This window comes from Fusarium mangiferae (genome assembly GCF_900044065.1).
Source record: "Fusarium mangiferae strain MRC7560 genome assembly, contig: FMAN_scaffold006, whole genome shotgun sequence".
NCBI classification, from domain to species: Eukaryota; Fungi; Ascomycota; class Sordariomycetes; order Hypocreales; family Nectriaceae; genus Fusarium; species Fusarium mangiferae.
In genome coordinates this window covers 1,814,005-1,826,385 of record NW_024573926.1, presented here as the reverse complement: position 1 = coordinate 1,826,385, position 12,381 = coordinate 1,814,005, and the positions used below count along the sequence as shown (strand labels likewise).

General features: G+C 48.9%; 6 protein-coding genes across 6 annotated transcripts; 1 reads left to right on the top strand and 5 right to left on the bottom strand.

Moving 5' to 3' along the window:
- Window positions 1–51: 51 nt before the first annotated feature.
- FMAN_03326 (putative aspartate aminotransferase, cytoplasmic) lies at window positions 52–1,488 on the bottom strand (the record flags this gene model as incomplete). Its single annotated transcript, XM_041832128.1, has 2 exons — window positions 52–862; window positions 911–1,488. The coding sequence occupies 2 exons, from the start codon at window positions 1,486–1,488 to the stop codon at window positions 52–54; spliced, it is 1,389 nt and encodes a 462-aa protein (XP_041682623.1).
- Window positions 1,489–2,068: 580 nt separating this feature from the next.
- On the top strand, window positions 2,069–3,891 carry FMAN_03325 (putative delta-1-pyrroline-5-carboxylate dehydrogenase; the record flags this gene model as incomplete). The annotated part of the gene is made up of 3 exons (XM_041832127.1): window positions 2,069–2,203; window positions 2,252–2,359; window positions 2,410–3,891. 3 exons carry the CDS (start codon window positions 2,069–2,071, stop codon window positions 3,889–3,891), a joined length of 1,725 nt encoding a protein of 574 aa, XP_041682622.1.
- A 35-nt stretch (window positions 3,892–3,926) lies between these two features.
- FMAN_03324 (uncharacterized protein) lies at window positions 3,927–6,201 on the bottom strand (the record flags this gene model as incomplete). Its single annotated transcript, XM_041832126.1, has 2 exons — window positions 3,927–4,360; window positions 4,407–6,201. The coding sequence occupies 2 exons, from the start codon at window positions 6,199–6,201 to the stop codon at window positions 3,927–3,929; spliced, it is 2,229 nt and encodes a 742-aa protein (XP_041682621.1).
- Window positions 6,202–6,388: 187 nt separating this feature from the next.
- On the bottom strand, window positions 6,389–8,497 carry FMAN_03323 (uncharacterized protein; the record flags this gene model as incomplete). Its single annotated transcript, XM_041832125.1, has 5 exons — window positions 6,389–6,845; window positions 6,890–7,195; window positions 7,252–7,628; window positions 7,678–8,224; window positions 8,274–8,497. 5 exons carry the CDS (start codon window positions 8,495–8,497, stop codon window positions 6,389–6,391), a joined length of 1,911 nt encoding a protein of 636 aa, XP_041682620.1.
- A 423-nt stretch (window positions 8,498–8,920) lies between these two features.
- Window positions 8,921–9,982, bottom strand: FMAN_03322 (uncharacterized protein; the record flags this gene model as incomplete). The annotated part of the gene is made up of 1 exon (XM_041832124.1): window positions 8,921–9,982. The coding sequence occupies one exon, from the start codon at window positions 9,980–9,982 to the stop codon at window positions 8,921–8,923; it is 1,062 nt and encodes a 353-aa protein (XP_041682619.1).
- A 554-nt stretch (window positions 9,983–10,536) lies between these two features.
- Window positions 10,537–12,352, bottom strand: FMAN_03321 (uncharacterized protein; the record flags this gene model as incomplete). Its single annotated transcript, XM_041832123.1, has 5 exons — window positions 10,537–11,446; window positions 11,501–11,598; window positions 11,713–12,074; window positions 12,125–12,230; window positions 12,293–12,352. The coding sequence occupies 5 exons, from the start codon at window positions 12,350–12,352 to the stop codon at window positions 10,537–10,539; spliced, it is 1,536 nt and encodes a 511-aa protein (XP_041682618.1).
- Between the last annotated feature and the right edge of the window lie 29 nt (window positions 12,353–12,381).

The window sequence follows — 12,381 nt, the reverse complement described above, 5'->3', positions numbered from 1 at the left end:
TATCATGATTTGTGCGTGTGAACAGTTGTCAATTTCTAGTTCTGTCTATCTTCATCCCAGTACCCTGCGTCGAAGCTCCTGTCTCATAGCCTGCGCCATATGCTGCGTCCTCTCAACGGCGCCACGATTCTCCACCGCTCGTCGGTATAAATAATTGATGCATTCCTGCACGGAGCCCCAAGGCAAACACTTATAAATCTTGGGTGTCTCAGCAGTGACTCTGTTATCTTTAACAGCCTGCTCGTAATCCTGCAGCAGCTTGCAACTCAACTCATCAGCCATGCCCATGATCTGTGCACACTTCATAGGCACTGTGGGAAGACCAGCCTCAAGGCGCTTTCTGTGTGTGCTAAGGGCCTTTTGCGCACTCTCGGAATTATGAGTCGCCAGAACGAGTGCCGCATCTGGGAAAATGGGGTTGGCAGCTCCGTCGGGCACTCTTCGAGAAATTAGCATGTCTGCAATATCGTTGTATGAACTGTCTGTATCCTCTTTCGTATCGTGAATGAGAGACCGGGTTTCATTCTCGATATATGCGCCACGAACAAGCTTGATACCAACTGTCCAGCCCTCTTGGGCAGCTAGTTGAATATGCCTCTTCGCGTTCTGTCTGGCGCCTTTGAGATAGGCCTGAATGGTGTTGTAAACAAGCGCATTCCCGTCCCGATTGTGTTCGCGCATGAGGGTAATGGTCCACTCGTCAAGTGTCGGTTGCATAGCTTGTTGTTCTGCGTCTATCCAGAGTTGACATCCACGCCTTCGAGTCTCGCTACAGATATCGTCGAGAGCTTTGTGGAGGTAGCTATTCATCGGCTTCCCAGCCTGCAGAGCGTCTACCGCGATGGGTCCGGCACCAGTCACCCTAAACTATGTAAGTTGCTGGTCATTTGCACAGGATTAAGGTACTTACTTGACGGCTAGAAGATCACCGGCCTCAATCATATTAAGAGTATCGATGTTGCCCTTCTTCCATTCATCGATCATATCGTAGCACTCTTTCGGATAGTCCTCAATGCCAGTTGTCGGGAGCTTCACGTTAGGGTCTAACACGACGTCTTTCGAATATCCAAGAATGATACCGTGGAAGCCAAGGTTCTTGATGTACTTGACAGTGTTTGACACTTCGGGAATGCTGTTCCCAGCACAAAAGTGGTCATAAATAGTCCATTGAAGAACACGACTGAGCACCGGGTTCTTGTCTGGGTTGAGAATGGCCGAGTTAGACTGTGTGATAAGCGCGATGAATGCAAGTGACGGCCGTAGTAGCCACCTATTCGCCATTACTGTTGTTAAGGCGACGGAGCGCAGGAGCACTCCCATAGGTATCTTGGAAAGTGGCGATGGTTCCTCTACCAGGGGTGCCTGGGTAGGCTTCAAAGAGGTTCTCAGCGCTGCATTGGTAACAGTTCTAATTTGTGGCTGGATGTGAAGTCGGGATGGTACAGGCAATAGACGCCTCTGATGTTGTATGACGGTTCTGGAAAGCATGTTGAAGTAATTAAAATGATGGTCCTATGATAATGAAACGTTCCCAGCTTATTAGAAGACGGCCGTGGCTTTCATATATTCTCACCTAAGTGCCAGCGTTAGCATCCATCACTCCCCCACTGAACATGCCACCACCATTATCTAACACTAATCTACGTTACGCAAGTAAACAAAATCGGAACGAGTCACCGACGCTTCCATTCCTATCTTGTAACCTTGAGAGCAACCCCCGCATGATCCAACAGCCTCTCTGCATCACAAAATGCGTGGCGTTATGCGGAGAAGGTCATGAGGACGTGATACTGTACTCATGCAGATCTCACTGATAAGTGCCGGGACCAATGGTTCCAGAAAGTGGGGAATCGATTACGACCTGGATTCATTTGCATATGCAGGTGTTGTCTGGCTTGTCAGTTGGAGTGTCGGAGCGAGATACGTAGTCGGGATGTCATCCCGACTTCTCTTGGCCTCCTTGTTGGTGCCTCTTGACTTATAAGACGACTGGTTATGTGGTAGAAAGACTTCTATACAACAATTTACCAGACCTTCTCTTTCTTTGTTTTGTCTTATTTTTTGGAAAATGTTCAGATCTCTTGGCTCTCAGCACCGGCCTCTCGCACGGCTTGGTGCTCTTCACCAACGCAAGCCCAGAGCACTGTTATCTAGCCGATATTTAAGTCTATGGAACCCACCAAAATTCGAGAATGAAAAGATGGTAAGTTGGCTAAGACATTAAGTCCTTCGCACTGACATGATATCGTAGTTCGACTATGCCAAAGGCTCTCCAGAGCGAGCCCAACTCACAGAAAGCATCAAGAAGCTCAAAAGCTCGTTCCCCGTCAAGATTCCCATTCAAATCAGCGGTGCAGAAGTAAGCTACTATGTCTACAAGAGAAACTCTACTCCTAACAGCATCATCAGATTACCAGCAAGCAAATTCTCAAGCAGCAAAACCCGTCAAACCACAAAGAAGTCGTGGCAGAATACGCAACCGCCACGCCTGAGCATGTGAATGCAGCTATAGACGCCGCTCTCAAGGCCAAACCCGCTTGGGAAGCTCTTCCCTTTGAAGACCGTGCAGCCATTTTTCTTCGTGCAGCCGAGTTGGTAACTGGTAAATATCGCTCTGATATCGTCGCTGCAACCATGCTCGGGATGGGCAAGAATATCTGGCAGGCCGAGATCGATGCCCCAGCTGAGACAGCAGACTTCTTTCGTCATTATATCGACGAGGCATGGAAGTTGTATGCTCAACAGCCTAACGTTCAGACGCCAGGCGTGTGGAACAAGATGGAGTATAGACCATTGGAGGGATTTGTATATGCGGTGTCACCTTTCAACTTCACTGCTCTTGGTGCCACGCTTGTCGGGCCAGCTGCATTACTTGGAAATGTTGTGGTCTGGAAGCCTTCCGACTCAGCTATCCATGCTAGTTGGCTTCTATATCAGATCCTTCTTGAAGCCGGTCTTCCTAGGGACGTCATTCAGTTCTTGCCAGGCGAGCCCAACGAGGTCACTGATGCAGTCCTAAAAAGACCTGAGTTCGGTGCTCTGACCTTCATCGGCTCCACCAAGGTCTTCAAGGGCTTACAGAAGAAGATAGGCAATGGTATTGGGGATGAGATATACAACTCGTATCCCCGCGTTGTCGGAGAGACCGGCGGCAAGAATTGGGGCATCGTTCACCCAACTGCAGATGTGAAGAGTGCTGCTCTCAACACAGTTAGAGCTGCTTTTGAGTACCAAGGACAGAAGTGCTCTGCTAACTCCCGAGTGTACGTCGCTGAGTCAGTATGGCCTGAGTTCAAGAAGCACCTTCAAGAGCAGGTATCTGCTTTGAAGGTTGGAGATGTCGAGAACTACGAGAACTTCATTAACCCGGTTATTCATGAAGCTTCGTTTGACAAGCTTAACAAGATTATCGAAGATGCTAAGAAGGACAAAGATCTGGAGCTTGTCGTTGGTGGTAAGGCTTCCAAGGACAAGGGGTACTACGTCTACCCAACAGTCTACCAGACCACCAATCCCCGTCATGAAATCATGGCCCAGGAGCTGTTCGGTCCCATCCTCGGCATCTACGTCTTTCCCGATAATGAGTGGGAGGAGACCTTGAAGCTTCTTGATACAACTTCGAGATACGCCCTGACAGGCAGCATCTTTGCGAAGGACCCTTATGTGCTACGCCATGCTCAGAACGCTCTTAGGCACGCTGCTGGCATGCTGTATCTGAACACGAAGTGTACCGGTGCTGTAGTGGCTCAGCAACCATTTGGCGGCTCTCGTGATTCGGGTACTAATGATAAGACTGGAACTATGGCCCATTTGCAGCGGTTTGTGAGCACGAGGACGATCAAGGAGGAGTTTGTGCCGTTGGAGAAAGTTCTATACCCATCCAACGAATGAGTCTTTGTTAAATATCCTAGAGGATCGCGGATCCTCTAGCTCAATACAAAAGTTTCCAGGTTCACTCCCCGGCTCTTCAGAGCTGCTGGCTCTAAACGCGGATCGGAGTTCACGATTCTACCATCTTCCATGTTCCGGAAGAATTCACAAACTTCTGGGTCATCTCCTGTAAGATCTCGCCCTAGCTCCTCCATGGAAACGCGCTGCCATCCTACAAGAGGCTCCAGCCTAGGGTCATCTGCTGTCAGCTCTCCTGTTTCGGGGTTATGATAGCGGGTGTAAGACCGGTGTTCGATAACGGGATCATAGAATAGCTGTTCCTGCCAGGGGGACGGTAGAGGACCGAGCAAGCCTTGTGTAACTTCTAGATCCCATACGTAGCAGTCACTCAGAAACTTCCACGTGTTGTCCTTACATGGACGTAGTAGTACTGGAAAGTGGCAACCGAGAACGACGCAAATTACATCGCCTAGCGACATCAGTATGAATCTTGAATACCATGACTTCTGACCTACCTGGCTTTGCGAAAGTACAGGCTAGGCCAAGACTACCCCTCTCAGTTTTGACCATCGCTCTACCTTTGGAACGGGTCCAGATGACATATTCCATCATGTCTCCGCGAGTCAACTTTGACACTGGTGTTGAGGCTGTTGAGAGAAATTCATTTTTGAACCTATCTTTGACATGCTCAAAGTTGAATCCTTCGGCAGGACGACGTTCAATTCTTCCGTCTTGGATGAATGTGGCGGCAAAAGCATCCAAATAGGTGCCCCCACTAGGATACGGGTCTGTAAGAGAACATTCAGGTTCCCAAGATCGGATAGCGCGAATTGCTATCTCGCCATCGTCCCAATGATCAAACGTCTTCTCGGAAACAGACGTCACAGTGTCGAATATTAGACCAACTACCTTTAGTAAATTAGGCGCTTGGTACTCATAGTGTAGAGCAGAACATCCCGAGGCATAGTGGTGTGATACTCTGCGGCCATATGGATCTGCTTTTGAAAGATCGGGAACCCAAGAGGGGCAGGTATCCTCATCCGGATTTCGGGGACAGCCACGCAGCTCCCAGCGGCTAAGAGCCTTGGTACTAGTCAGAAAGCAGGACTTGTATAGCTCGTCGACAGGTTGCTCATAGTCCGGCCTGATCTCGCTGGCAAACCTCGGCGGCAGAATAGTCAGTAGCCCATATATCTTGTCGTGAGAGTCTGAACACATCCGGGCTTGGTATGCGTCCAGAGTATGTGCCAGCGTTGCTCCGATTGGGTTTTTCGCTACGCTTCTCATGATACTGATAGAAATTCGAGCCATGGGCATTTCGTTTTTATGCAGAAGGCATACAACTGCACGACGGAATAGAGACCATGATATAATGGCGTCGCCGCTCTGGACTATGGAATCTCGATTCGCCATGATAGCCTCTTGAACAGTCCAAAGACGGTGAAACCAGGACCTGTCTCCAAGCTTTTTCATAGCTGACCATACATCCTCGGAAAATGAAACTGGAATATTGCTCTGCCACCAACTGAAGTCGGTTGTATCCGGGGTGGACATTATCAAACCGTTTGTTGTCTTCTCAATCTGAGATCCAATATGGGCTAGCTCCGAGAAAAGTAGCGCTATGTCGTGCTTTTCGGGGCCAAGCCAGATGACAACTCGGCTGCAGTCCTGATAAATACTCGACATCCGAAGAACTTGAGTGGCCCTTTCGGTATCGTCGTTTTGGTTGATACAGATAGCATCCACCCACAGCACGCGCTCTTTATCTTGGTATCTCAAGTGTCTGAGTGCCGTAGCTAGGTTCTTCCCAAGCTTGATGTTTCCCAGAGACTCACCTCCCTCTCCCTCGACGGTGGCGACCACAGGGTCACGTTGCCGGCCCCAGACATAGGATAGAGCTTCGAATGCTGGTTGTGTGGGATTTAGAGGTGGGAGCTCGTACAGTGCTGGGTCCATAGCAGGGTCTGGGTGTTTCCAAGTATGTATAATTCCATTTCCTTCATCGCTTGCCTCACTTTCATCTTTGTCCCCACTTGATGTGTCGTCAGACTTGCTCATGAAGATGAATCTGCCTTCGATGGTTTCAACGACTTCCCATCCTGGAGGGAGCGTTCTTTGTAGTTGCTTTCGGGATAGACGTAGTGACCTCAGTTGCTCCGGTTGCCTCAGAAGTTCATGTGAGATCTGTAGTCGAATATCCTCGTCAGGCTCGTCGGGCAATATATGAATCAGCCTAATATGGAGTGGAGACTCAAGTGCCCGGTATTTGTAAGGCTGGCCTTGATCAGCCTCGGGTTGTGGTTCAGTCATGACTATTTACCAGTTACGGTACTTATCATACAGGCCTCTCTGTGCAAGCAGAGGAAGAGTGAAAGTAATGTTGTGAAAGTGAGAAAATAAGCCTAGCTGCGGCTGAGATATGAGCGGCTACGCCACCAATCAGAGACACAGCTGTTTACGGGCAGCCCCCGCTTCATCATCGTGTCTTATACACTTTCTACGCATTCTTTTCAACCTCTCCTACAATACTCTCCAATATTCTCTGGGCCCACTCAAGGTCCGGAGCTTCACCTGCCCACCGATTTACTGTCCATCGTGCAATTTCCAGTGCCTCCTTCCAGCCTGGAGGGAGCGTTATGCGACCACTCTTCGCCGCAGCCAGCAAGATCAAAGCTTTGGTCACACAGGAACGTGCAATATACCACGTGCCATGATGCCGGTTATGCCCATAAGTTCGGAAGAGGTGCTCTACGCATAACTCGAGACACCTTTGCGCCAGTGGGATAGCTCGACCATAGTGTTCATCTTCTGGCGATTGGTGGAGTATGTAGAAGAGAAAGGGGCGGTGTATCCATTCTCGACAGGATAGTTCACGATTTTTCAAAAACTGTGCCAGCTCGTTGTTGGCATGTACTGCATTCTTTGGGTCGATTTGAGGTGGAATGTGCGAATACCTGTCGCATGTTAGCGAATTTCTTTGCTTGAACGAAGGACTTGCCAAAGATCTATCTGCTCGTTGAATTCTTTGCAATGCTCCATAGCTTCACAGATATTATCACTCCAACCTTGCTCTCCACTCCGGGCCATCACGGCCATGGCTCGGTTCATCATCCTTCTGTAGGAAATCTCGGCCAGATAATAGAACCAACTCTTCTCCTCTTCGGGAACAATATCGTCTTCCAATGTGTCTCTCTGATCATAGGCCGATGGAGAGGTCAGTTCTGTTGGTGGTGATGGAAACATGTCTGGATAGTCACACTGCGTGATACCGCTTGGTGGTAACGGTATCTCGTAACGCAATTCACTGTGGCAAACTTTGTAAGCCATGTTTATCCAAACCTAATGATTGGTTTCACTTACTATTCTGTTTTAACACAGGACCAATACAGTCTTTGTTCAAGTCGGCGAGTTCCCTGTGTGGTTGCCTGGTTCGACTTCTTCTGACTGCGAGTCCAAAGGATGTTTCGTAAATCGACACAGGCGCGATTGAAGTGAAACCAAGCTTGTAGTGGGTGAAGGCAGTACATCTCATATATACCACAAAGGAATAGGCACTGTATGTATAAAAGTGATGGCTGAAGCAGTCCAAGTCGTTTCTTTGCGGCTAGATAGTATGATGCAGCGGTGTCCGGGTCTATAACAGTGTTTGTCGATGAGCGTGTTGAGGCAGGAGAGCCGTCAACATCTGCCTCCGTGTGAAAGGGTACGGAGAGACATGCAATTGCGCATGAGATCAGCTTGGAACGGTTAGTATCATCCAATGGAACGAATAGAGTGAATGCTTACTACCAGACAAGACGCGCCATCCCAATGTGGCCCATTCTCAGCTGCTTCTCTAACCTTCTTCTTGTAATCCTTGACATCCAGAATCGGGTTCTTGACGTGCACGTATGCCAGAAATCGTTTGGAAAGAGGAATAAAATCCTCCTCTTGGACGCCTCTTCCAGCTGAGACTCCCCGAGCATTACTGGACCTTGCTTCAACGTCTTCGTTTAGCTCCAGAACGAAGGACTGGGCCTCAGGCACGAGGCCTTGAAATATTGGCCACCGCATGATACTCTCGCAATTGTTAGATGCTGAAGGAAGGTCAGGGCGGTCGAGGACCTGCAGTACGTCATCTTCAGGGACAAGAGTCGTCAAGTCTCTCGATGCGTGTATTGGAGCAAGACGCAATGGCTGAGTGATACTAGCATTCCCTGCTGCTATACTAGATGCCCCATGCGGTGAATCGTATGATCCTGTATCATTCACAAGTACTGCTAAAGGCCGAGACTCCAGTAGAGACACAACATGATTGAGCCGATCCAGAATCGTCAAACTGGCAGGATCATAGCTATCTAATATATTAGTCGCAGTACACTTATCGTGAGTCAGTTACTGACCTCGAGTAATCACTATCAGGCCCAGAGCCAGGATAGACACATTGAGCACCGCTCCTAGAGCAAAAGCCACAAACTGGTCGAACATTGTCGCACTTGGTCTTTCTCAATCGACAGGATTGGCAAGCTGTCACGGCGCGTTTGCGATGGTACATGGCTGCCATGCGTTGTCGCTTATTGCCCTGTCCCTGCTGATCCGAGGAGCTGGTACCGCCCTGGCTGAACATTGTGGAGTGAGGAACTGGGAAGGATCTTGCATATGTTGGTTGGAATGTCGGGGAGTAGCGGAGATCTTAAGTTTGTGGTGGTTGACTTTAGTGCAGCTCTGGTCTCGCGGAGTAGCGGAGACTAACTCGAACTGGGTAGGTAGTTGGTGTTTGAATGCGGGGCATCCGGTACCCTACATCCCTCAGCACTATCTTGCGGGCGATACCATGCTAACAAGTTTTTTGCTTAATAAGCCTCGTGTGATGGTATTCTTTGATCATCTTTTACTAATAGTTCGTTTTTATGATGTTTTATCCAGATATCTAAGCTCTTCTAGCCCTGTTTAGCTCAGAATTCGAAATTGGTCTCATAATGCCACGTCAGAAGCAAGGGTGTTGTGTTCTCTACGGTTGTCATCCAAATACATCTATCATTTATTTTATCTAGTCCTGGGGGAACTTGGCACCGCCCTGCCTTCTAATCTCATCCATAATCTCCATGACGCGAATAGTCTCAGCCCACGGCATAGTGTCACTCTCAACCTTGCCAGCAGCAATATCAAGAGCAACCGCATCAGCCTCCCAGTAAAATCCCTTACCATGTCTCTCAAACTCATGTTTCTTCCCCTCAGCCTCTCCATCCTTGTAAACAGCGAATGATGCGGGGACCGAACCGGCAAAGCCTTCTACAATGATGTGGCCCGTTGTGCCTTCGACGCGGCAGAAAGCCTCTGGCGTTTTGACCTTTGAGTTGGAGGTCAAGATACCCTGCTTTCCATCGGGATACAAGAGGATGATCGAAGTGCCAATGTCGACACCGTCGACGAGAGTTTGAGCAGCAGTGATCTTTGGTGTAGTAGCCTTTTCACCGACACCTGCATCGAGGGTCACAAGGCCCCATGTCAGGCTATAAATACCAATATCCAACAGGCTGCCAGCGCCAAGAGATAGATCTTTCAGTCGTGACTCGGGACCCTTTGATTCGATGTTTTGATTCATGGCAAAGTCCGCAAACACACGAACCACATCACCAACGGCCTTTTCCTCGTGGATGATCTTCTGGAGAGATTTAACCAGAGGAAAGAAGCGAGTCCACATAGCCTCCATGATGAATACGCCCTTCTTCTTGGCTGCTTCCAGAACCTCTCTTGTCTCTCTAGCATTGAGAGTGAATGCTTTCTCGCAAAGCACGTGCTTTCCGTGCGAAATTGCATCGAGGCAGTTCTTTTTGTGGAAGCCATGAGGAGTCCCGATGTAGATAATATCAACATTGGGATCTCGGTATGCCTCCTCATAGCTACCGTAGATGGATGGAAGTTGAGTCTGTCCTGGCATATGTGTCTCGACGAATTTTGTCCCCTTTTCGACGGAAGATGACCCAATGGCTTGAATGTGATGTGTCGCTTGGGCATTCTGTCTCTCAATGAGGAGGTCCTGTATGAACCATGATGAGATCAGGCCAGTGCCGATGATACCCCATCGCAGGGTTGGTTTTGACTGAGACATGGTGGTAAGATTCTGGGAGTGAAATAACAAGGTGTATGAGACAAAGACTACTGGACGTATGGAGAGCGGAAGTTGCAGGATAATAAATGAAGGCATCGAGATTCACATCATCCATCAACTTCGGCTAAATGCAGCCCGAGATGGAGTAACTTCTCCGCTGTTTAGCGTAACTCCGCTACTCCCCGACTACAGACTACGACCTCGTTCACTCCGGCCGGCTGGAGTCCGGCATAACAACGGGAAATCCCCTGGTCCTTGTCCTTGTCCTGGTCCGGTCAATAAGCTCAATGCGGGTAAGTTAAGAACGGATATTCGATAACTATTCGAATGAGCATATTTCCGAGGACTTGGCACGATCTCTCGTTCGTTACATAGGCATCGGGATATCAAAGCGGCAGATGGATCGACCACGCAATAATTAATGTATCGATAAATGCTAATCTGGTTCGAAATATGATGTGCCGGGAGCAGCCGAAAGGACTGGCATAAACTTGCAAATCATCTTCTGATACAATTCTCCTAACGTTTAACCCAAACGTACCGTGAATGGAAGCTTAGTTGGCGAGCTCAACCTGCTTCGCATTGCTACCCTTCTTGCCAGTACTCTCCTCTCCCATAGCTGATTCAACCCTAGCCAACTTATCCTGGTCATCAAGCTTCCCTTCAAAGACTTCCCGGATCTCTTCAAGCGTATGTCCTTTCGTTTCGGGGAACAAGAACCAAATGATGACGAAAAGAACTGCGAGGATACAACAGAAGACAATGTAATATTTCCAAGTGATAGCCTTCATAGCAATTGGGTTAACCTGGTTGCCGACAATGAGACCAGTGAAGGATGAGATATAGGTGATGGAAAGGCCACGTCCTCGGAGGGTATATGGAAAGATTTCGACGGGGTAGGCCTGGAGAAGTGGCGTCCAGGCGATATCGTAGAAAAGATAGAAAATGAATATGAAAGCAACCACTGCACGGCCTGTCGACTCATCGTGACTGCTGACGAAATGCGCAGTAAGGCCGGTCCAAATGATATAAGAGACAAGCATACCACCTGTGGAGAGCAGAAACAGAGTCCGGCGCCCCAATCGATCAACCATCATGGCTCCCAAGAAAGTCGAAGCCAGCCAATTGAAAATCTGAAGAAGTCCGTTGATGAGAGTCTGGTCCTTGACCTTGGTAATACCGATCGTGTTGAGAACGAGAACAAGATAGTAGCTGACGACTCCGACACCATTCCATTGAGCAAACCAGCCAACGATGACAGCAATAAGCGTGCGCTTGCGGTTGGCTGGAGTGCGGAATAGTTCAGCCCACGAGACGGCGGAAATAGCGTCGGCTTCCTGGGTAAGTGCCAGCTCGATTTCTTGCATCTCGAATTCGACAAGGGGAGACTCGAGATCGCCACCTGCGTGGAACTCGGCAAGGACTTTTCGAGCTTCCTCTTTGCGGCCTTTGGAAACAAGCCATCTAGGTTGGATACGTCAGTCTCTTGCAAACCGTAGATTATTCCGACGTTCTTACCTAGGGGATTCCGGTAGGAAGTAAAGGCCCAGAAGCTGAATGATGGGCAATGCACCCTGCAGGAGAGACGGAATTCGCCAGCTCCAAGTCGTCGGGTTCTTGAAGGTGCCATACGTACATCAAGCGGCGAAAATAGAGCCAAAGTACTAAAGTTGAGGCATACAATTAGTATACTGCATAGTTGCCCCAAACAAGATAGAGTCGAGACTTACAAAAAAGGTGTTGTACAAAGCTGTTACCTTGCCTCTCTGAGTTGGGTACGCAAGCTCAGTGATGATGATGGGGCTAGGCTGACCGATGAAGCTAGTGAAGAAGCCTAGGAAAGCTCTCGCAATGATAAAGCTGTGTAGGTTCTGCGAAAGGCCCTGTAGAGTTGCGAAGCCAATGCAGGTGATGAGACCAATAAGAATAGGGAGCTTGCGTCCCCAGCGATCACAGATATAAGCTACCACGAAGAGGGAGATGACTTTTCCGAGAGGATAAACAGAGTTCATGAGTCCGAGAAGCGCGCCCTCTGGACTGCCGAAGAACTCACGCCATTGGGGCAGAGTTTGGAGACCGTTCATCATGGATCCTAGGCATGTCAGAGTTGGGCCTAGAACGGTGAGGAGAATGGATGTATACCATCGTAGCCAACGGAGGCAGAAGAGAATAGAGGGACCAAAAGGCACAGATTAAGCTTGATCAGATGCCAAGTCATGTACCATGGCTTTGGATTCTGAGGGAGGACCTATGTAGGAGAGAAGTTAGTCTGTGTAACGAAAGATGGGTGGGAGAAATGGGGTGTCGTACTCGTGAGAGCTCCGATCCAACAGCCAATTCGGCCTCTTTCTTTCGTGAAAAGACACCCATAATCTAAGCCAGAGTGGGAGATGCAAGAT